The 22,916-nt window shown below is 59.4% G+C and overlaps 2 protein-coding genes and 1 pseudogene across 2 annotated transcripts; 2 read left to right on the forward strand and 1 right to left on the reverse strand.

Moving 5' to 3' along the window:
• Positions 1-1,238: 1,238 nt before the first annotated feature.
• On the reverse strand, positions 1,239-7,633 carry LOC135317514 (zinc finger protein 665-like; annotated as a pseudogene).
• Positions 6,711-11,827, forward strand: SH3BP5L (SH3 binding domain protein 5 like). The gene is made up of 7 exons (XM_064474023.1): positions 6,711-6,763; positions 7,591-8,062; positions 8,186-8,248; positions 9,508-9,636; positions 9,739-9,900; positions 10,025-10,198; positions 10,422-11,827. Exons 2-7 carry the CDS (start codon positions 7,844-7,846, stop codon positions 10,833-10,835), a joined length of 1,161 nt encoding a protein of 386 aa, XP_064330093.1. The 5' UTR covers positions 6,711-6,763; positions 7,591-7,843; the 3' UTR covers positions 10,836-11,827.
• Positions 11,828-18,687: 6,860 nt separating this feature from the next.
• LOC135317645 (zinc finger protein 239-like) lies at positions 18,688-19,926 on the forward strand. The gene has a single exon (XM_064474073.1). The coding sequence runs from the start codon at positions 18,691-18,693 to the stop codon at positions 19,192-19,194; it is 504 nt and encodes a 167-aa protein (XP_064330143.1). The 5' UTR covers positions 18,688-18,690; the 3' UTR covers positions 19,195-19,926.
• Positions 19,927-22,916: the final 2,990 nt, after the last annotated feature.

The following is a 22,916-nucleotide window of genomic DNA, read 5'->3' on the forward strand; positions in this document are numbered from 1 at the left end:
TAGGGTGGGTATTTTGGGGGGGGTCCCCAAGCTCCCTCCAGGGTGGGTATTTTGGGGGGGGTCCCAACCTCCCCCCAGGGTGGGTATTTTGGGGGGGGGTCCCCAAGCTCCCCCCAGGGTGGGTATTTTGGGGGCTGGTCCCCAAGCTCCCCCCAGGGTGGGTATTTTGGGGGGTGGTCCCCAAGCTCCCTCCAGGGTGGGTATTTTGGGGGGGGGTCCCAACCTCCCTCCAGGGTGGGTATTTTGGGGGGGGGTCCCAACCTCCCCCCAGGGTGGGTATTTTTGGGGGGGGTCCCCAAACTCCCTCCAGGGTGGGTATTTTGTGGGGGGTCCCAACCTCCCCCCAGGGTGGGTATTTTGGGGGGGGTCCCCAAGCTCCCTCCAGGGTGGGTATTTTGGGGGGGGTCCCAACCTCTCCCCAGGGGGTGTATTTTGGGAGTGGGGGTCCCAGCCTACCCCCAGGGTGGGCCCAGGGTGGGTATTTGGGGGGGGGGTGTCCCAACCTCCCAGCACCCAAGGGTTTCTCCATCACTCGGCACCCCAAAATCCGAGAGGGATCGATTTGTTTCCCCTGGATATAGTTTTATTGAATTATATTGATATTATATTATTATATTGAATTATATTAATATAAAATAACCCCAAAACAGTATCAAACCCCAGGTTACCCCCCCGCCCCCCCCATTTTTCCAGCCCCCGCCACGACGGGAAGAGAGAGACCAATTTTTTGGGTCTAAATCTCCCTAAACCAGCATCCTAGAGGAGAAAGGGGTGGGTTTTTTAACCTCAAAATGACTCAATCCCACCTTTTAGCCACATTTCCTCCAGTGCAGGTTTTAAACCCCCCTCACAAAATCACCCTAAAATGCTCCGGGTGGGCGATTTCCCCCCTCCCCGAGAAAAATAGTCGGGGTCCCATCGTGCCACATCCCCGTTGTCCCTTGAGGTGGGCGTCAGCGTGAGAAAGTCTTTATTTTGCCTTATTTTGGTAAAAACAAACCTAAAAACGCTTGGGAAAAAAAAATATTAAGATGAAAATATTGGGTGGGAAGCGAAGGGATTCCTGAGCCGCCGCCATTTCTGCTGGCGGGGAGCTTGGAAAACGGGGTGACCTTGACCATGACCATGACCATGACCTTGACCTTGACCATGACCTTGACCTTGACCACCACCACCCCCTTCATTTTCGGCGGTCACCGACGTGCGTCCGGTGATGCCGGACGAGATCCGACCTCCGGTAAAAACTCTTCCCGCAGCCGGGACATCTATAGGGTCGTTCCCCCCCTATGGATGCGTTGGTGGGTCGCCAAGTTGGAGCGTTGGGTGAAACCCTTCCCGCAGCCGGGACATCTATAGGGTCGTTCCCCCCCTATGGATGCGTTGGTGGGTCGCCCAGTTGGAGCGTTGGGTGAAACCCTTCCCGCAGCCGGGACATCTATAGGGTCGTTCCCCCCCTATGGATGCGTTGGTGGGTCGCCAAGTTGGAGCGTTGGGTGAAACCCTTCCCGCAGCCGGGACATCTATAGGGTCGTTCCCCCCCTATGGATGCGTTGGTGGGTCGCCAAGTTGGAGCGTTGGGTGAAACCCTTCCCGCAGCCGGGACATCTATAGGGTCGTTCCCCCCCTATGGATGCGTTGGTGGGTCGCCAAGTTGGAGCGTTGGGTGAAACCCTTCCCGCAGCCGGGACATCTATAGGGTCGTTCCCCCCCTATGGATGCGTTGGTGGGTCGCCAAGTTGGAGCGTTGGGTGAAACCCTTCCCGCAGCCGGGACATCTATAGGGTCGTTCCCCCCCTATGGATGCGTTGGTGGGTCGCCAAGTTGGAGCGTTGGGTGAAACCCTTCCCGCAGCCGGGACATCTATAGGGTCGTTCCCCCCTATGGATGCGTTGGTGGGTCGCCAAGTTGGAGCGTTGGGTGAAACCCTTCCCGCAGCCGGGACATCTATAGGGTCGTTCCCCCCCTATGGATGCGTTGGTGGGTCGCCAAGTTGGAGCGTTGGGTGAAACCCTTCCCGCAGCCGGGACATCTATAGGGTCGTTCCCCCCCTATGGATGCGTTGGTGGGTCGCCAAGTTGGAGCGTTGGGTGAAACCCTTCCCGCAGCCGGGACATCTATAGGGTCGTTCCCCCCCTATGGATGCGTTGGTGGGTCGCCAAGTTGGAGCGTTGGGTGAAACCCTTCCCGCAGCCGGGACATCTATAGGGTCGTTCCCCCCTATGGATGCGTTGGTGGGTCGCCAAGTTGGAGCGTTGGGTGAAACCCTTCCCGCAGCCGGGACATCTATAGGGTCGTTCCCCCCCTATGGATGCGTTGGTGGGTCGCCAAGTTGGAGCGTTGGGTGAAACCCTTCCCGCAGCCGGGACATCTATAGGGTCGTTCCCCCCTATGGATGCGTTGGTGGGTCGCCAAGTTGGAGCGTTGGGTGAAACCCTTCCCGCAGCCGGGACATCTATAGGGTCGTTCCCCCCCTATGGATGCGTTGGTGGGTCGCCAAGTTGGAGCGTTGGGTGAAACCCTTCCCGCAGCCGGGACATCTATAGGGTCGTTCCCCCCCTATGGATGCGTTGGTGGGTCGCCAAGTTGGAGCGTTGGGTGAAACCCTTCCCGCAGCCGGGACATCTATAGGGTCGTTCCCCCCCTATGGATGCGTTGGTGGGTCGCCAAGTTGGAGCGTTGGGTGAAACCCTTCCCGCAGCCGGGACATCTATAGGGTCGTTCCCCCCCTATGGATGCGTTGGTGGGTCGCCAAGTTGGAGCGTTGGGTGAAACCCTTCCCGCAGCCGGGACATCTATAGGGTCGTTCCCCCCCTATGGATGCGTTGGTGGGTCGCCAAGTTGGAGCGTTGGGTGAAACCCTTCCCGCAGCCGGGACATCTATAGGGTCGTTCCCCCCTATGGATGCGTTGGTGGGTCGCCAAGTTGGAGCGTTGGGTGAAACCCTTCCCGCAGCCGGGGCACCTATAGGGTCGTTCCCCCCCTATGGATGCGTTGGTGGGTCGCCAAGTTGGAGCGTTGGGTGAAACCCTTCCCGCATTCGGGGCACCTATAGGGTTTCTCGCCCGTATGGATCCGCCGGTGGGTCAATAAAGCCAAACTGCTGCCGAAACCTTTCCCGCGCTCGTAGCATCCATAGGGGCGTCCGTGGGGCACCCCCAAACCCCCCCAGTTTGGGTTCTGTTGTTGGGGGGGGGGTCGGTGGATCGGGGGGTCCCCCCCGTGCCTGCGAAATAAGCCGTCGCGGGGGGTAACGGTGTAGGGGAAGGACCCCATGGGGGGGGTGGTGTGGGGGGGTGATGGCAGGCCCCCCCCCCCCAAAAAACCCGCACCTGTGGGGGGGTCTCCCCTCTTCTCCATGTCCTGGTTTTGGGGGGCTGGTGGGTCCCTTCCCGGCTCCATATGTGGGGGGGTTGGGTGGGAGGGGGTCACATCAAACCTCTCTGGGAGAAAACGGGGTGCAAGGTGAAAGGCAGGGGGGAACCCATGGGGCTGGACCCCCCCCCCCCATCCTTACCCTGGCTTTAGGGGCTACCCTGGCACCCCAAAACAGCAGGGTGGGGGTCATCAGGGAATGCCGGGGGGTCTCTGCCACCCCCGGGATGATTTGGGGGTCCCCCCATCGCAACCGCTCACCCCTGGATTGATCTGGGGTCCCCCATCACAGACCCCCACCTCTGGGATGATTTGGGGGGTCCCTTGTTGCAGCCCTCCCCCACCCCCACCCCTGGGACGAGTTGGGGTCCCCCCCATCACAGCCCCCCACCCCTGAGATGATTTGGGGGTCCCCCCTCACAGCCCCCCACCCCTGGAAGGAGTTGGGGTCCCCCCTCACAGCCCCCCACCCCTGGGATGAGTTGGGGGTCCCCCCTCACAGCCCCCCACCCCTGAGATGATGTGGGGGTCCCCCCTCACAGCCCCCCACCCCTGGAAGGAGTTGGGGTCCCCCCCATCGCAGCCCCCCACCCCTGAGATGATTTGGGGGTCCCCCCTCACAGCCCCCCACCCCTGGAAGGAGTTGGGGTCCCCCCCATCGCAGCCCCCCACCCCTGAGATGATTTGGGGGTCCCCCCTCACAGCCCCCCACCCCTGGAAGGAGTTGGGGTCCCCCCCATCGCAGCCCCCCACCCCTGAGATGATTTGGGGGTCCCCCCTCACAGCCCCCCACCCCTGGAAGGAGTTGGGGTCCTCCATTGCAGTCCCCCCCACCCCTGAGATGATTTGGGGGTCCCCCCTCACAGCCCCCCACCCCTGGAAGGAGTTGGGGTCCTCCATTGCAGTCCCCCCCACCCCTGAGATGATTTGGGGGTCCCCCCTCACAGCCCCCCACCCCTGGAAGGAGTTGGGGTCCTCCATTGCAGCCCCCCCCACCCCTGAGATGATTTGGGGGTCCCCCCTCACAGCCCCCCACCCCTGGAAGGAGTTGGGGTCCCCCCCATCGCAGCCCCCCACCCCTGAGATGATTTGGGGGTCCCCCCTCACAGCCCCCCACCCCTGGAAGGAGTTGGGGTCCTCCATTGCAGCCCCCCCCACCCCTGAGATGATTTGGGGGTCCCCCCTCACAGCCCCCCACCCCCAGGATAAGTTGGGGTCCCCCGAAATGAGTTCAGGGGTCCCCCATTGTAGCCCCTCCACCACCGGGATGATTCGGGGACCCCCCCCCAACACAGCCACCCCCCCACCCCCCCCGGGTCGAGTTGGGGATCCCCGATCACAGCCACGCCCCCCCCCCCGCACGAATCGGGCCCCCCACCCCGCACCCCCCAATTTTGGGGTGCTTGCCCCCTGCGTGGGGGTCATCGGGAATAACGGGGGGACCCCCCACACCCCCCATCATCACCCACCCCCCCGGTACCTGCAGCGGGGGGGGGGGGCGATGCTCTTGTCCACGCCGTGCAGCCCGGTCACGAGTGGGGGGGGGGGTCCCCGGTTTTGGGGTGGGGGGTGGGGGTGGGGGGGGAGGAAAGAGGTGGGGGTGGGGGCGCCTATAGGTGTGTATGGGGGCCGTGGGTGCCTATACATGGGGGGGCGCGGCCGTGGGTGTGCATATAGGGGTGCCTATAGGTGTGTATGGGGGCCGTGGGTGCCTATACATGGGGGGGCGCGGCCGTGGGTGTGCATATAGGGGTGCCTATAGGTGTGTATGGGGGGTGTGGGTGCCTATACATGGGGGGGCGCGGCCGTGGGTGTGCATATAGGGGTGCCTATAGGTGTGTATGGGGGGCGTGGGTGCCTATACATGGGGGGGCGCGGCCGTGGGTGTGCATATAGGGGTGCCTATAGGTGTGTATGGGGGCCGTGGGTGCCTATACATGGGGGGGCGCGGCCGTGGGTGTGCATATAGGGGTGCCTATAGGTGTGTATGGGAGGTGTGGGTGCCTATACACATGTATAGGGGTTGTGTGTGTGTCTATACATGGGGTGTGTGTGCATATGTGTGTGTATATGTGCATATGGTGGGAATATACATGTATACGTGTGTAGTGGTGAGTATATATGTGTGTATATGCGTGTGTGCATATGTGTGCACGTGTATGCATGTGTATAGGTGAGTATGGGCGTGTGCATGCGTATACCCGTGTATGTGTGTGCATATACGTGTGCATACGTGTGCACGGGTGTGAATATATGCGTATAGTAGAGTATATATGTGTGTGTGTATGTGTATAGGCATATATGTGTGCATGTATGGTGCGTGTGTATATGTGTGTGCACATATATGTGTGTACACATGTGTATACGTGTGCATACGTGCATGTAGATGCATGTGTATACACGTAGATGGGTGTGTATACGTGTGCATATATGTGTGCGCACATATGTACGTGCCTACACGTGTATGGGTGTGTCTATATGTGCATACGTGTGTATCTGTGCGTGTAAGTGTGTACATCTACATGCATAAACATGCATGTATGGATGTGTATATGTGTGTATACAGGTGTATGGGGATATATATGCGCAGATATGCGTGTGTGTGCATATATGTGTGTATATCTACATATATATGCGCACATACATGTGCGTATACATCTACATCTGCCTATGCCCCTATATTCATGCATTTAGGGGGGGGATGTATATATGTTTGGGTGTCTGTAGGGGTGCATGCACACGTGTGCGCCTATATGCACACGCCAAGGGGCGTCTATGTGTATATGTACATGCTTGTACGCATGTCTATATATGTTTAAGCATGTCTATATATGTTTAAGCATGTCTATATGTACCTATAAGTGCCTATATGTGTCTATAGGCCCCATTTCAGCCTCACCGCCCCCCCCCTTTCCCGGGGAGCCCCACCCAAGCACCCCCAAACCCCACTAAAGACCTAAATTTCCACGGGGACACACACACACCCACCCCCCCCCACGTTATAAACGGGGGCGACTTTATAAACGGGGTCAAATCGGTTTAACGGGGTTTAAAGGAGGCGGCCGCCATCTTGAGGCGCGGCGGCGGCGCCGTAAAACAAGATGGCGGCGCCCACTTAGACCTCCACCGCTACCTTTTCCTCGACCCGTCTTGAAGAAGAACGGGACCCGGCGGAGCGCGGCGGTTTATTGATTACCGGTAATACCTCCGTGCCCGGCTTGAGGCCGCCGGTGACCGGGTGGGCCACGGAGGCGGCGGGGAGCTGGGTGCCGCCATGGCGTACGGCAAAAGGAGGCGGAAGGCGGGAGTGGGTGCTGGAGGCCGCTTCCGGTTCCGGTGGCGCGGAGGGGCGGGGCGGGGGGGACGTGGAGGCGCTGTGGAGGAGCTGGAGGTAAACACAGGCCGCGGCCCCGCCTCGGGGGGGGGCAAAGAGGGGGAAAAAGGGGGGGGGGACAAGGGTAGGGGGAACTTTGGAGGAGGGGTGAGGGGTGTTGGGGTCGTGGGGGGTCGTGGAGGACGGAGACGGGGGGAGTCAGTGCGGTGGGGGGGGTGTGGGGGAATATAGTGGTCATTGGAGGGGTGGGGGGCGTGTGGGGGGGCATTAAAAGGGATGGGGGGCATTGGTTTATGAGGGGAGTGCAGTGGGGGGGGCGTTGGAGGGGTGGGGGGGAATTTAGGGGGGTACTGGGGGGATGTGGGGGGGATATTATAGGGATGGGGCATTGGGGGGGAGTTTGGGGGGGACTGGAGGGATGTGGGGGGATATTATAGGAATGGGGGCATTGGGGGGAGTTTGGGGGGGACTGGAGGGATGTGGGGGGTTATTACAGGGATGGGGGAGTTTGGGGGGTACTGGAGGGATGGGGGGGCACTGGTTTGATATAGGGAGTATTGGGGTATGGGGGGCAGTGCAGGGGGGCATTTGGGGGGCATTAGATGTGGGGGGGAGATTAGAGGGATTGGGGGGGCCATTGGAAGGATATGGGGGCTGTGGACTGGTGGGGGGCATTTGTGGGGGGTCACTGGATGGATATAGGGATCACTGGAGGGGTGGGGGATATGGTGGGGTGGCATTGGAGGGATGTGGGAGGAAATAAGAAGGATTTGGGGGTGCAGCGCATTGGGGGGGGCACTGGAGGGGTCTAGGGAGAGGGACTTGGGTGGGGGGCACCCTGTGGGGTGCAGGAGGGGGCTGACCTTTTCCCGGTTGTTTTTCAGCCCCCCCCCCACCTGTCTCGGCCGCTCCCAGAGCCCACGTCATCGTCCCCAGCGGGGGGTGGGTGTGTGTGTCTCTGTTGGGGTGGGGGCTTCACTCGCCGCCCCCTCCCCATCTGATTCACCCCCAAAATGAAATAGGGCCCCTTGCTCTGCGCGGGGTGGGCTGGCGCTGAATGGCCCCCCCGTTAAAATGCTGGCCCCCCCCTGAAGCGAAGCGTACCCCGACGTCACCCGCGTTGGGGGGGATCCCGCCATGGGAGACGTGGACGAGAGGCTGGTTTGGGGGACAGACGGAGGGGACGGACGTCGGACGCCTCCCGGGCAGCTGGGGGTCCCCCCGGGGGCGGAGGAGGATGAGGCGGGGGCGGCCGTTTCAGGGGGGCCGTGTGACGGCGAGGACGCCAGGACACCCCCTAAAGTGGTAGGAGAGGAGGAGGAGGAGGAGGAGGAAGAGCTGGACCCCAGGATACAGGTGAGGGCTGGGTGCAGGGAGGGTGTTTTACCTGGTTCCCCTGTTTTTTGGCGGGGGGAAACAGCAGATTTGGGGGTTGTGTTTCTTTTCCCTCACCCCGTCTTTGGCTTCTCCCTTCCCCAGGAGGAGCTGGAGCATCTCAACCAGGCCAACGAGGAGATCAACCGGGTGGAGCTCCAGCTGGATGTGAGCTGCTCCCCAGTCCTTAACTGGTCCCCCAGTCCTTGCTCCCCGGCCCTTAATTGCGTCCCCCAGCCCTTAACCGGTCCCCCAATCCTTGTTCCTGGTCCTTAACTACGTCCCAGTCGTCGTCCACCAGCCCTTAGCTGCTCTGCCAGTCCTTCTTTCTGATCCCTAACTGGTATCCCTGGTCTTTAACTGGGTCCCCCAGCCCTTAACTGGTCTCCCGGTCTTTGTCACTCCAATCCTTAGCTGGTCTGCCAATCCTTAACTGGTCCCCCAGGTCCTTGTCCCCCAGTCCTTGTTTCTGATCCTTAACTGTGTCCCCTGGCCCTTAACTGGTCTCCCAGTCCTTGTTCCTGGCCCTTAACTGGGTCCCCCCCGGCCCTTGACTGGGTCCCCCAGTCCTTGTTCCTGGCCCTTGACTGGGTCCCCCAGTCCTTGTTCCTGGCCCTTGACTGGGTCCCCCAGTCCTTGTTCCTGGCCCTTGACTGGGTCCCCTGGCCCTTGACTGGGTCCCCCAGTCCTTGTTCCTGGCCCTTAACTGGGTCCCCTGGCCCTTAACTGGTCTCCCAGTCCTTGTCACCCCCGGCCCTTAACTGGGTCCCCCCCCGGCCCTTAACTGGTCTCCCAGTCCTTGTCACCCCCGGCCCTTAACTGGGTCCCCCCCCTGGCCCTTAACTGGGTCCCCCAGTCCTTGTCACCCCCGGCCCTTAACTGGGTCCCCCTCCCGGCCCTTAACTGGGTCCCCCAGTCCTTGTTCCTGGCCCTTAACTGGGTCCCCCAGTCCTTGTTCCTGGCCCTTAACTGGGTCCCCCAGTCCTTGTTCCTGGCCCTTAACTGGGTCCCCCAGTCCTTGTTCCTGGCCCTTAACTGGGTCCCCCAGTCCTTGTCCCCCCCCCGGCCCTTAACTGGGTCCCCCCCCGGCCCTTAACTGGGTCCCCCAGTCCTTGTTCCTGGCCCTTAACTGGGTCCCCCCCCGGCCCTTAACTGGGTCCCCCCAGTCCTTGTTCCTGGCCCTTAACTGGGTCCCCCCAGTCCTTGTTCCTGGCCCTTAACTGGGTCCCCCATGCCTTGTTCCTGGCCCTTAACTGGTCCCCCCTGGCCCTTAACTGGTCGCCTTCACGCTGTTCCCTGCTGGGATTTGGGCTTGGTGGGACGGTCGGGTGGGAAAACCCCGCTGCGGTGGGGGTCTCCCCTGGGTGCGATGGGGACGGACCCCAGGAAGACACGGGGATGAGATGTTCTTTACCCCTGGCTTCCAGGAAGCCCGTACCGCGTATCGCCGCATCCTTTCCGAGTCCGCCAGGAAACTCAACGCCCAGGGCTCCCAGTTGGGCAACTGCATCGAGAAAGCTCGACCCTACTACGAAGCCCGGCGCCTCGCCAAGGAGGTACCGGCATCCCCCAGGGGGTGCAGATCGATGGGTGGGGGTCTTTTTGAATGTCACCCTCCCTTCGACGGCGTTGTAATCCCCTCCCCGCTCGCCGCCCAGGCTCAACAGGAGACGCAGAAAGCGGCGCTGCGGTACGAGCGAGCCGTCAGCATGCACAACGCCGCTCGCGAGATGGTCTTCGTGGCGGAGCAGGGGGTCATGGCCGACAAAAACCGCTTGGATCCCACCTGGCAGGAGATGCTCAACCACGCTACTTGCAAAGTACGGGGCGGGGATGGGGTGGTCTTCGTCCCCCAGGGAGGGTGGGATGGGGCCTGGAGAGGTTGGGGGATGATAGGGGTGAGGCGGGGGTCCCGCTTCTGAAGGGGTTTTGGGGCGTCGCCAGGTAAACGAGGCGGAGGAAGAGCGGCTGCGGAGCGAGCGGGAGCACCAACGCGTCACCCAGCTGTGTCAGCAGGCCGAAGCCAAGGTCCAGGCCCTCCAGAAGTCCCTCAAACGCGTCATCGTTAAGAGCAAGCCTTATTTCGAGCTGAAAGCCCAGTTCAACCAGATCCTCGAGGTACCGGGACGCACGCAGCTCCGCCACTTACGGCGGGGGCCGCCTCAGGCTGGTGGGGAGCACAGGAATCCCATTTTGGGGAGGATCCTGCTGCTTTCTGGCAGTTTTCAGGGTGAGGCGGATCGTTGGGGGCGGGGAGAAGGAGCCTGGTGGGGTCTGCCCTGCCTTTTGGGAGCGCTGCGATGACCGTGGTGGCTGATGCCACCTCCTGTCCTCCCCGTAGGAGCACAAGGCCAAGGTGACGGCGCTGGAGCGGTTGGTGTCGCAAGCCAAAACGCGTTACTCGGTGGCCCTGAGGAACCTGGAACAGATCAGCGAGCAGATCCACGCTCGACGCCTCCAACGCCTCATCGTTCGTCGAGCTTCGCCCGTGGGAGCCGAAGCCAGTCCCCAACACGCCGGTACCGAGGTGGGGGTGACAGGAGGGACACATTTGGGGGCCGAATGCCCCCCAGCCGACACGCTTTCGGTGCTCAGCCTTCAAACTATCGCCTCCGACCTGCAGAAGTTCGACTCGGTCGAACATTTATTGGGCTTGTCGGACGCTACCAGCCTCAACAGCGACGAGCTGGAGGAACGGGAGCAACGCCGGGGAGGGCAGGGTCACTTCAAACATCACCGAAGCATCAGCCTTTAACCACGCCCCCCCCCCCACCCCCGAGTCCCCCCAGTAGCTTCTCCCCCTCCTTGGGGAACCCCAAAAAGATGGCGCGGGGTCAGCGGGTGCTGCCATTATCTCCCGCTGCAGGGTTGGGGGGAGGACGGAGCCGACGGGGCGACGCTTGGAAGCCCCTTATTGACAAAGATGACGCTGTTGGGGACCAAAATTTGGGGGTTTTGGGGGGGGGGGGGGGTTCACCCCTCCGAATTCGTTGGCTGAAGTGTGTGTGCGTGGGGCGGGGGGCGTCGGTGGGAGCCGTGCCCGGCGTTGGGCTACGGAGTGGAGCTGCCCGTTGGGTGTTGGCAGCGAGCGGCTGGGTGGGCGAAGCCGATAAGTCGCGGCCCCTCCTCGGCGCAAGGAGCTGCACCCCTAAAACACTCATGGGGGGGTGGGGGGGGTGGGGGTGCCCCCCTCCTTTCACCCCAGTGCCCACCCCCCCATTTTCATATTATTGGGGGTTATTTTCCCCCTTTTTCCAGCAAAAGGTGAGGCAGAAGCCAAATTGCACTAACGGTGGGGGTGGGGGGGGGGGCCCCCGTAGCTGTTTTGGGGTGCGGGGTGAGGGGGGCCGCGGCCGTGCCGGGGCTGTGATGAGAACCACGCGTGTTCGAGGCAGCCCCGGGGGGGGGGTTGGGGGGCGGTTGGAGTGTATTTTCTGGTGAGTAAAATTTATCCCTCCCCCTCCCCTTCCACGTGGTTTTATTCCCTCAGTTTCACCCCGGGTACCCCCCAAAATAAACCCCCCAAACCCCTCCCGACGACGACACCCCAGCTCGAAGCCTCGCGGTGGGGTGACGGCTTCGGCAAGGGGGTCGTCGCGGCTCTGCGGCGGCGATTTTTGCTTCCCGAGGTTTTAAATAAATCCGTCACGGGGACGGGATCGAGTCCTTGGAGCTTGAAAAACCAAGTCAATAACCCCAGGTATTATTAACAGGAATAAAAATCACTATTATTAGTAATTACCTTAATATTCACGCCCTAAAATTTCCTTATTAATGACTGGAAAAAAATCACACCTGGTTTTTGAGTATCAAAATTCCCTTCTAATTCCCCAAAGGGTCGATTTTAATCAGTTTAATTTACCCATTTACTCGATTTTTAAATAATACATATTTCCTCCGGACTTGGGGGTGGGAGGGTGTGTTGCATTTTGGGGTAAATCAAGCTATTTTGGGGGGTGCAAAGGGCTGCTCAGGCTCTTCCCTTTGGGTTTTACCCGGCGTTTCAGAACCAGCTCAAAGGATTGGAGGGAAAATAGGAAATTTTGGGGGAAAATAGGGGAAAATAGGGTTCAGTGCCTGGACTTTGCTTGGGGTGGGGGGGCTCAAGGGACTGGGGGGCTCCCCCAGATTTGGGGTTCCCTGGGGTTTGTGGCGGGGGGTGGATGTGGCAGCACCCCAGAGGATTTGGGGGTCCCCTCATTGGCCCCCCAACCCCAAAACACAGTGGGGTGGGTGCCCATCACCCCAAGGGATGTGGGGGTCCCATCGCTGGCACCCAAAGGGATTTGGGGGTCCCATTGCTGCCCCCACCCCAAAACATGGCGGGGTGGCGGGGGTGGATGTGGGGGTCCCATTGCTGACACCCAAAGGGATTGGGGGGGTCCCATTGCTGTCCCTCCTTTTTTGGGGGTCAAGACCCCCTTTGGGGAGGTCAGACCCCCTTTTTTTGGTGTCAACCCCCCTGTTTTTTGGGCTCAGACCCCCTTTTTGGGAGACCAATCCCCTCTTTTTGGGGTCAGCCCCCTTCTTTTCAGGTCAACCCCCCTTTTTTTGAGGTCAGTCTCATTTTTGGGGTCAACCCCCCCCTTTTTTCGAGGTCAGACCTCCTTTTTGGGGGGCCAACCCCACTATTTTTGGATTTAGACCCCCTTTATTTGAGGTCAGACCCCCTTTTGGGGGGTCAGACCCCCTTTATTTGAGGTCAGACCCCTTTTTTGGTGGTCAACCCATGGTTTTGGTATCAACCCCACTATTTTTGCTGCCAGACCCCCCGGTTTTGGGTGTCAGCCCCCCTTTTTTAGTGTCAGACCCCCTGGTTTTGGTGTCAGACCCCCTTTATTTGAGATGAGACCCCTTTATTTGAGATCAGACCCCTTGTTTTTGGTATCAACCCCACTATTTTTGGTGTCAGACCCCCTGGTTTTGGTGCCAGACCCCCTTTATTTGAGATGAGACCCCTTTATTTGAGGTCAGACCCCTTTATTTGAGATCAGACCCCTTTTTTTGGTGGTCAGACCCCCTGGTTTTGGTATCAACCCCACTATTTTTGGTGTCAGACCCCCTGGTTTTGGTGCCAGACCCCCTTTTTTTGGTGGTCAGACCCCTTGTTTTTGGTGGTCAGACCCCTTGTTTTTGGTGTCAGACCCCCTTTTTTGGTGTCAGACCCCCTTTTTTGGTGTCAGACCCCCTTTTTTGGTGTCAGACCCCCTTTTCTGGTGTCAGACCCCCTTTATTTGAGATCAGACCCCTTGTTTTTGGTATCAACCCCACTATTTTTGGTGCCAGCCCCCCTGGTTTTGGTGTCAGACCCCCTTTTCTGGTGTCAGACCCCCTTTATTTGAGATCAGACCCCTTGTTTTTGGTATCAACCCCACTATTTTTGGTGCCAGACCCCCTGGTTTTGGTGCCAGACCCCCTGGTTTTGGTGCCAGACCCCCTTTAGTTGAGGTCAGACCCCTTTAGTTGAGGTCAGACCCCTTTAGTTGAGGTCAGACCCCTTTAGTTGAGGTCAGACCCCTTTTTTTGGTGGTCAACCCCCTCATTTTTGGTATCAACCCCACTATTTTTGGTGCCAGCCCCCCTTTTTTGGTGCCAGCCCCCCTGGTTTTCCTACCAGCCCCCCCCTATATTTTTCCAGCAGCGACGGGGGCAATTCCCCCTCCTCCGCCTGCTTTTCCCGACAAACCGAACGTCACCCTAAACCCTTCCCTTCCCCGGCTGCCTCGTGGAGCCGCTGATGCTTAAACCAAGCTTTTCCCGCATTCGGGGCATAAAAATCTCCTCTTATCCCTCGGGATCGGGTCTTCCAGGGTGTTGAACCCCTTTTTGGGGAGGAGGGGAGGAGCTGAATCCGTTCCCGGGGGATTTTCCTGATGGTTCGGTGCGGTTCTGCTCCTCCCAACGCTGGCGGGTGCTTTCCCTGCTGGGAAATTCGGGGTGAGGGTGGGGAGGGATGGGGGATTTGGGGGGGATTTGGGGGGATTTGGGGAGGATTTGGGGGGATTTGGGGAGGAATACAAGGATTTGGGGGGATTTGGGGAGGATTTGGGGAGGAATACGAGGATTTGGGGAGGCAAAGAGGGATGGGACGGATTTGGGATGAGGACAGAGATGGACGGGGGTTGTGGGAAGGCAGAGAGGGATGGGGGGATTTGGGGGAGGAATGGGGGGACTTGGGGAGGAATGGGAGGATTTGGGGGAGGAATGGGAGGATTTGGGGAGGAATGGGAGGACTTGGGGGAGGAATGGGGGGGTTTGGGGAGGAATGGGAGGTCTTGGGGAGGAATGGGAGGACTTGGGGGAGGAATGGGAGGTCTTGGGGAGGAATGGGGGGGTTTGGGGAGGAATGGGGGGGTTTGGGGAGGAATGGGGGGGTTTGGGGAGGAATGGGGGGGTTTGGGGGAGGAATGGGAGGATTTGGGGGAGGAATGGGAGGATTTGGGGGAGGAATGGGAGGATTTGGGGGAGGAATGGGAGGGTTTGGGGAGGAATGGGAGGGTTTGGGGAGGAATGGGGGGGTTTGGGGAGGAATGGGGGGGTTTGGGGAGGAATGGGAGGACTTGGGGGAGGAATGGGAGGACTTGGGGAGGAATGGGGGGGTTTGGGGAGGAATGGGGGGGTTTGGGGGAGGAATGGGGGGTTTGGGGAGGAATGGGAGGATTTGGGGGAGGAATGGGAGGACTTGGGGAGGAATGGGGGGATTTGGGGGAGGAATGGGGGGGTTTGGGGAGGAATGGGGGGGTTTGGGGAGGAATGGGGGGGTTTGGGGATGAATGGGGGGATTTGGGGGAGGAATGGGAGGGTTTGGGGAGGAATGGGAGGTCTTGGGGAGGAATGGGGGGGTTTGGGGAGGAATGGGGGGGTTTGGGGAGGAATGGGGGGATTTGGGGAGGAATGGGGGGATTTGGGGAGGAATGGGGGGATTTGGGGGAGGAATGGGAGGGTTTGGGGAGGAATGGGGGGGTTTGGGGAGGAATGGGGGGGTTTGGGGAGGAATGGGGGGGTTTGGGGAGGAATGGGGGGGTTTGGGGAGGAATGGGAGGACTTGGGGAGGAATGGGAGGACTTGGGGAGGAATGGGGGGGTTTGGGGAGGAATGGGAGGACTTGGGGAGGAATGGGGGGATTTGGGGAGGAATGGGAGGATTTGGGGAGGAATGGGAGGACTTGGGGAGGAATGGGGGGGTTTGGGGAGGAATGGGAGGACTTGGGGAGGAATGGGAGGACTTGGGGAGGAATGGGGGGGTTTGGGGAGGAATGGGAGGACTTGGGGAGGAATGGGGGGGTTTGGGGAGGAATGGGAGGACTTGGGGAGGAATGGGAGGACTTGGGGAGGAATGGGGGGGTTTGGGGAGGAATGGGAGGACTTGGGGAGGAATGGGGGGGTTTGGGGAGGAATGGGGGGATTTGGGGAGGAATGGGAGGATTTGGGGAGGAATGGGGGGGTTTGGGGAGGCAATGAAGGACGGGACGTATTTGGGATGAGGACAGAGAGGGATGGAAGGGATCTGGGGAGTTGGGGAGGGATGGAGGGATTTTGGGATGAGGGCAGGGAGGGATGGAGGGGATTTGGGGAGGGGTGGAGGGATTTTGGGAGAACAGGGAGGGATGGGGGATGTGGGAAGGTGGAGAGGGATGGGGAAATTTGGGATGAGGGCAGAGAAGGATGGGGGCAGTTTGGGGAGGAATGTGAGGATTTGGGAAGGCAAGGAGGGATGGGATGGATTTGGGATGAGGACAGAGTGGGATGGAGGGAATTTGGGGAGGGGTGGAGGGATTTTGGGAGCACAGGGAGGGATGGAGGATGGGGATTTGGGGGTGGACGGGGGGATTTGGGAAGGCAGAGTGGGATGGAGGGGATTTGGGGAGGGATGGAGGACTTGGGAGGGCAGGGAAGGATGGGGGGATTTGGGAAGGAGGTGAGGGCTGGGGGATGTGGGGAGGGGTGGGGGGATTTGGGAAGGCAAGGAGGGATGCAGGGATTTTGGGAGGCAGCGAGGGCTCCCTGATGCTTGAGTGGGGCACCGTGGGAAGGGGGAATTTAATAGGTGTTTGCAGGATGGGGGGGGACACACACGTGGACCCGCTCAGCCGGCGAGACCGATGCCTCGCTGTTCTCCTGCACGGCCGGCGAAAGCCCGTCCTCCTCCAGCCCCTGAAACAGCAAACGCCTCCGTCGGTCCCTGTGATTCCCGTAAAACACCGACCCGGAGGGATCCAGGGACGGGCAGGAGGATGCGAGGTCCCTCGGGGGGGTCCCCGTTGAGACCCTGGAGGGATAAATGCAGTCGTGTGTTAACCGGGTGTGATCTTTTAACGGGCAAATTGTCCTCCTGGAAGGGCTCGGGAGCCGTTTCACCCGTTCCTAAAGTGATCTGGGAGGGAAGTGGGGCGCTGAAGCCCACGGGAGGGAAATGCTGAGGCTGGGGGGGGGCTCTATATGCGATTCAGAGCTGGGATGGTGCCTGGTATTGCGGGTGGGGGGCTCAGCTCCCCTAATATGTCGTGACCAGGGCGGCCCTGGGGCTAAGCAGGGCGTCCTTGAGGCAGCACAAAGCATCCCAGGACCCAGCGGGGCAGCTCTGGGGTGGGGAAAAGCATCCCTGGGATCAGGCAGAGCAACCCTGGGACCCAGCAGAGCAGCCCCGAGATGGGAAAAACATCTCTGGGAGCGGGAAAAGGATCCTCAAGGACTGGGCTGAGCCTTCTCGGGACCAGGAAAAGCATCCCTGGGACCCAGCCAAGCACGCCAGAACCCAGTGGGGCATCCCTGGAACCGAGCAGAACATCCCTGGGATCCAGTGGAGCATCCTTGGCACTGGGAAAAGCATCACTGGGACTGGGAAAAACATCCCTGGAACCGAGCAGAACATCCCTGGGATCCAGCAGAGCCTCCCCTGGACTGGGAAAAGCAGCCCCGGTACCCAGCGGGGCATCCCTGGGTCTGAGCTGAGCATCCCTGGGATCCAGCAGAGCATCCCTGAGATGGGAAAAACATCTCTGGGAGCGGGAAAAACATCTCTGGGAGTGGGAAAAACATCTCTGGGAGCAAGTAGAGCATCCTCAGGACGGAGCTGAGCACCCTAGGCCCCAGCAGAGCCACCTCGGGACTGGGAAAAGCCTCCTCGGGACCGGGAAAAGCCTCCTCGGGACGGGGAAAAGCCACCTCGGGACCGGGAAAAGCCACCTCGGGACCGGGAAAAGCCTCCTCGGGACCGGGAAAAGCCACCTCGGGACGGGGAAAAGCCTCCTCGGGACGGGGAAAAGCCTCCTCGGGACGGGGAAAAGCCACCTCGGGACGGGGAAAAGCCTCCTCGGGACCGGGAAAAGCCTCCTTGAGACCGGGAAAAGCCTCCTCGGGACCGGGAAAAGCCTCCTCGGGACTGGGAAAAGCCTCCTCGGGACTGGGAAAAGCCACCTCGGGATGGGGAAAAGCCACCTCGGGATGGGGAAAAGCCTCCTCGGGACCGGGAAAAGCCACCTCGGGACCGGGAAAAGCCTCCTCGGGACTGGGAAAAGCCACCTCGGGACTGGGAAAAGCATCCCTGGGACTGAGCCGGGCACCCCCGGTACCCCCCGCCGCCCCCTCCCGGGAACATCCCCGGGCCCGGGCGGAGCCTCCCCGGGGCCGCCCCCGCACCTCCCCCGGTACCTGCCGGCTCCGACCTCTCCCTCCTCTTCCTCCTGACTGGGGCAGCCCTTTCCTGTGTCCTTCCACACCGACCCGGCCTGCAACAGGCTCCGGGAACCGGGGAGGGGGGGGGCGGCATCCAGGCATCCGCTGCCCCCCACCCCCGAGCATCCCCGGGGCGCTGGAGCCGGTGGGTGGGGATGTGGGGTGCGTGTCGTACCCCCCCCCCCCCTTTTTTTTTCCTCGCTTTCCATGGAAATACCGAATTTCCTACGGGAATCGGGGCAGATTATTTTGTGGGATCGTTAAAAAAAAGGGTAAAATGTGGGGTGGGGGCTGAGCCCGGGGGGTCCCCAAAGCGTGGGGGGACCCCCCCCAACAAGAAGAAACCCTTGAGCTCCACCAAGTCCCAAGGTGGGAAATTATGAAGCTCCTTTTAGGTTTTTTCCCCCCCCTTTTTCCGTTGAAATTTGGACAAAAGGGAAAAAAATACAAAATCTTGCTTAAATCATTAAAAAAAAGCTTATTTTCTGGGGGGGTGCTGCCCTCCTGCGGGGGGTTGGACACGATGATCCTTATGGGTCCCTTTGAACTTGAGAGGTTGGAAGAAGGACTTATGGGTCCCTTCCAGCTTCCATGATGGGAGAAGGTTGGAAGAGGCTTCCTGGAGTTGGTCTGCCCTTGGAGATGCTCAAGGACATGGATGTGGGTCTAGAAGACCTTAACTGAGCCGGAGTGGTCGTCTCCAGGTCTTCAGCCGCTGGGGACGTCCCACCAAACCCCAGCACACTGTGGGATCCTGCGTCAGCACGTCTGTCCTTGCAGGTGGCGGGACCACGGATGACGGGGAGGATGGAGGTGGTGAGAGGACGGAGACGTGCCGAAGAGGACGCGGGATAGGACAACACGGGGCTGGGAAATGGGGCTGGGAAGGGGGTGAGGGGTGGTGGGGTGGGGGACCGTGTGCGCGTAGGGGGTTCCATGGCAGATGCCGACGTCTGTAGGGAGGGCGGGAGAAGTTTTCCGTGTGGATCATCCTTGGCCACCCACTGGCACATCCACACTGGTGAGAAGCCCTACAAGTGTCCTGAGTGTGGGAAGAGCTTCGGGCGCAGCTCCAACCTCAGCGCCCACCAACGTACCCCTACCCACGAGCCACCCTACGGGCGTCCCGACTGCGGGAAGAGCTTCAACCAGAGGTCCAACCTTCTCATCCACCAGTGGGTCCACACCAGAGAGAGACCCTGTGGGTGCCCTGAGTGCAGGAAGAGCTTCAATGATAGCTCCAACCTCATCACCCACCGGTGTGTCCACACTGGGGAGAAGCCCTACAGGTGCCCCCAGTGTGGGAGGGGTTTTGGATGCCTCTCTCATCTCCACCAGCACCAGAAGACCCACATGGAGAAGCCCTTCACCTGCTTGAGGTGTGGGAAGAGCTTCAGTGAGAGCTCCTCCCTCCTCCGTCACCAGCAGGTCCATACCTGAGCCTGTTTTGGGGTGGGAAGAGGAGCTCCGGCTTTCCCACCGAGGATGGAGGAAGCAGGAGACGCCTCTCCTGGTGTGATGGTGGTGGGTGTCAGGCAGCAGCACCCCACGGATGACCCCAAAATTGGGCAGGGAGAAGGAGCTCAGTGGGGTTTTGGGGCTGGCGCTCGACCCCAAGAAGCATGGGGCAAGTCTGATTTATTCTTTATGGTGTTTCCACCAAAAACCCTGGAGATCCACCAGGATGGGTGGGAGAAATAAAGTCCAGATGGGTCTTCTAGGCCTTTGGGGCCACGATGTCTTCAAAGCCCTGGGCGATGGCCACCAAGGTGAGGTGTCCCCAAGTCCTGGGTGGTGTCGAGCACCCAGGGTGGGTGAGATCACCCAGTTTTGGACCTGTCAGAAAGACCTGGCCGCAGACCAGAGGGGTTCAAGAGGCCACCCCCACACCCATGAAGGAACGGTGGGATGTGTATTAGAGCTCTGTGTGTTCTCCTGCGGCAGGGGATGGTCCTTCCCTCGGCGAGGTCTCCACAGCCTTCATGGGAGGGGGCATCTCAGCTGCGCGGGGCGGCTCGTGTTGTAAGGGCTGTGGTGGTCTCCAGCCATGAGATCCGTTGGGACGCAGAAGGTCCCAATGGGGGGGGAATCTCATCCATCTCCTTCTCTGGAGGGTTTGGTGGAGCCAAAACCTTGATGGAGCCAAAAGCTTGATGGAGCCGAAACCTTGATGGAGCCAAAACCTTGATGGAGCCAAAACCTCGACGGAGCCAAAACCTTGATGGAGCCAAAACCTCGACGGAGCCAAAACCTCGATGGAGCCGAAACCTCGACGGAGCCGAAACCTTGACGGAGCCAAAACCTCGACGGAGCCAAAACCTCGATGGAGCCAAAACCTTGATGGAGCCAAAACCTCGATGGAGCCGAAACCTCGACGGAGCCGAAACCTCGACGGAGCCGAAACCTCGACGGAGGCAAAACCTCGACGGAGCCAAAACCTCGACGGAGCCAAAACCTCGACGGAGCCAAAACCTCGATGGAGCCAAAACCTCGATGGAGGCAAAACCTCGACGGAGCCAAAACCTCGATGGAGCCAAAACCTTGATGGAGCCAAAACCTCGATGGAGCCAAAACCTCGATGGAGCCAAAACCTCGACGGAGCCAAAACCTCGATGGAGCCAAAACCTCGATGGAGCCAAAACCTCGACGGAGCCAAAACCTTGATGGAGCCGAAACCTCGACGGAGCCAAAACCTCGATGGAGCCGAAACCTCGACGGAGCCGAAACCTCGACGGAGGCAAAACCTCGACGGAGCCAAAACCTCGACGGAGCCAAAACCTCGATGGAGGCAAAACCTCGACGGAGCCAAAACCTCGATGGAGCCAAAACCTTGATGGAGCCAAAACCTCGATGGAGCCAAAACCTCGATGGAGCCAAAACCTCGACGGAGCCAAAACCTCGATGGAGCCAAAACCTCGATGGAGCCAAAACCTTGATGGAGCCGAAACCTCGACGGAGCCAAAACCTCGATGGAGCCGAAACCTCGACGGAGCCGAAACCTCGACGGAGCCGAAACCTCGACGGAGGCAAAACCTCGACGGAGCCAAAACCTCGACGGAGCCAAAACCTCGACGGAGGCAAAACCTTGATGGAGCCAAAACCTTGATGGAGCCGAAACCTCGACGGAGGCGAAACCTCGACGGAGCCGAAACCTCGACGGAGACAAAACCTCGACGGAGGCAAAACCTTGATGGAGCCAAAACCTCGACGGAGCCAAAACCTCGACGGAGGCAAAACCTCGACGGAGCCAAAACCTTGATGGAGCCAAAACCTCGATGGAGCCAAAACCTCGATGGAGCCAAAACCTCGACGGAGCCGAAACCTCGACGGAGCCGAAACCTCGACGGAGCCAAAACCTCGACGGAGCCAAAACCTCGACGGAGCCGAAACCTTGATGGAGCCAAAACCTCGATGGAGCCAAAACCTCGACGGAGCCAAAACCTCGACGGAGCCAAAACCTTGATGGAGCCAAAACCTTGACGGAGCCAAAACCTCGACGGAGCCAAAACCTCGACGGAGGCAAAACCTCGACGGAGGCAAAACCTCGACGGAGGCAAAACCTTGATGGAGCCAAAACCTTGATGGAGCCAAAACCTTGATGGAGCCAAAACCTCGATGGAGCCAAAACCTCGACGGAGCCGAAACCTCGACGGAGCCGAAACCTTGATGGAGGCAAAACCTTGATGGAGCCAAAACCTCGACGGAGCCAAAACCTCGACGGAGCCAAAACCTCGACGGAGGCAAAACCTTGATGGAGCCGAAACCTTGATGGAGCTGAAACCTTGATGGAGCCAAAACCTCGACGGAGCCAAAACCTCGACGGAGGCAAAACCTTGATGGAGCCAAAACCTCGACGGAGCCAAAACCTTGATGGAGCCAAAACCTCGACGGAGCCAAAACCTTGATGGAGCCAAAACCTCGATGGAGCCAAAACCTCGACGGAGCCAAAACCTCGATGGAGGCAAAACCTTGATGGAGCCAAAACCTCGACGGAGCCAAAACCTTGATGGAGCCAAAACCTCGACGGAGCCAAAACCTCGAGCCAAAACCTCGACGGAGCCAAAACCTTGACGGAGCCAAAACCTCGACGGAGCCGAAACCTTGATGGAGCCGAAACCTTGATGGAGCCAAAACCTCGATGGAGCCGAAACCTCGATTGAGCCGAAACCTTGATGGAGCCAAAACGTTGATGGAGCCAAACTCTTCATGATGCTGGAGGAGGTGGGTCGGGAGGAGCTGCCTCAGGAGCAGCGTGGATGTCCCGTTCATACGGATGTTGGGTTTTGGGGAGCGTCTGTAGCTTGCATCTACCTTTCTAGAGCTGTCAGGACCAACGGAGCCAGCTCGTCTCGGTGTCGCGTGGAGGAGACCCAAGGCGGGAGCAACGTCTGCCGCTGCTCCCAGGCAAGACTTTCCCCCCCACCCCAGCAGGGCTTTACCTCGCCGGCTCTTTTGGGCTATTTTGCGGCGTGGTTGGGTTTGTCCTTTAGGGAACAAACCCTGTGAAACCTTCGGGTTCAGGAGGACGTCGGAGGCAAATTTTTGGCGTGCCAGAAATGCCTTTGAGGCTCTCGCTGCTGTGGAAGGCGCAGGACGGGGCCACTTCATCATTTCACCGGTTTCTTGCCGGGTTTTTAAGCTTGTCTGCTCATACCCGGCAGGTTTTTCAGATCTTTTTTTTTTGTCTTAATGAAAAATAAAAAGAAAGGGTTTTTTTTTTTCCATATATTAACTCTTCACTCAAAGAAGAATCACCTTTTGTTCACTGAAGACCTGCCTTCGTGCTCTGCTCTGAAAGAAGCGGCGTGTGGTTTGGTGTTGCTCCCCCGCGCCCCTCTTCATCCTCTTTTTTTTTTTTTTTCTAGATTAAGACGTCAGATTTACTCATTTTTATTCCATTTTTATAATTATCCCACAGCACGGCCACCGCAATTACCTTGTAACTGCATTTCCAGCATTAAAAAAATTGCCTACATCTTCTTTTTACACATTTATTAATTTATTATTCATTATTATTCATTAAAACACCAAATAAAAATAGTAAGATACACATACGCTGTGCAGACCCCTTCCCCTCCAACCCCAGCAGGAATTTAAAGACAACAGAAATTTAATAGTGATCTAAAAATAAATACACCCCCCCCACCCCGTCCCCCCCCCCA

The sequence above is a fragment of the Phalacrocorax carbo genome, chromosome 26, assembly GCF_963921805.1.
Source record: "Phalacrocorax carbo chromosome 26, bPhaCar2.1, whole genome shotgun sequence".
NCBI classification, from domain to species: Eukaryota; Metazoa; Chordata; class Aves; order Suliformes; family Phalacrocoracidae; genus Phalacrocorax; species Phalacrocorax carbo.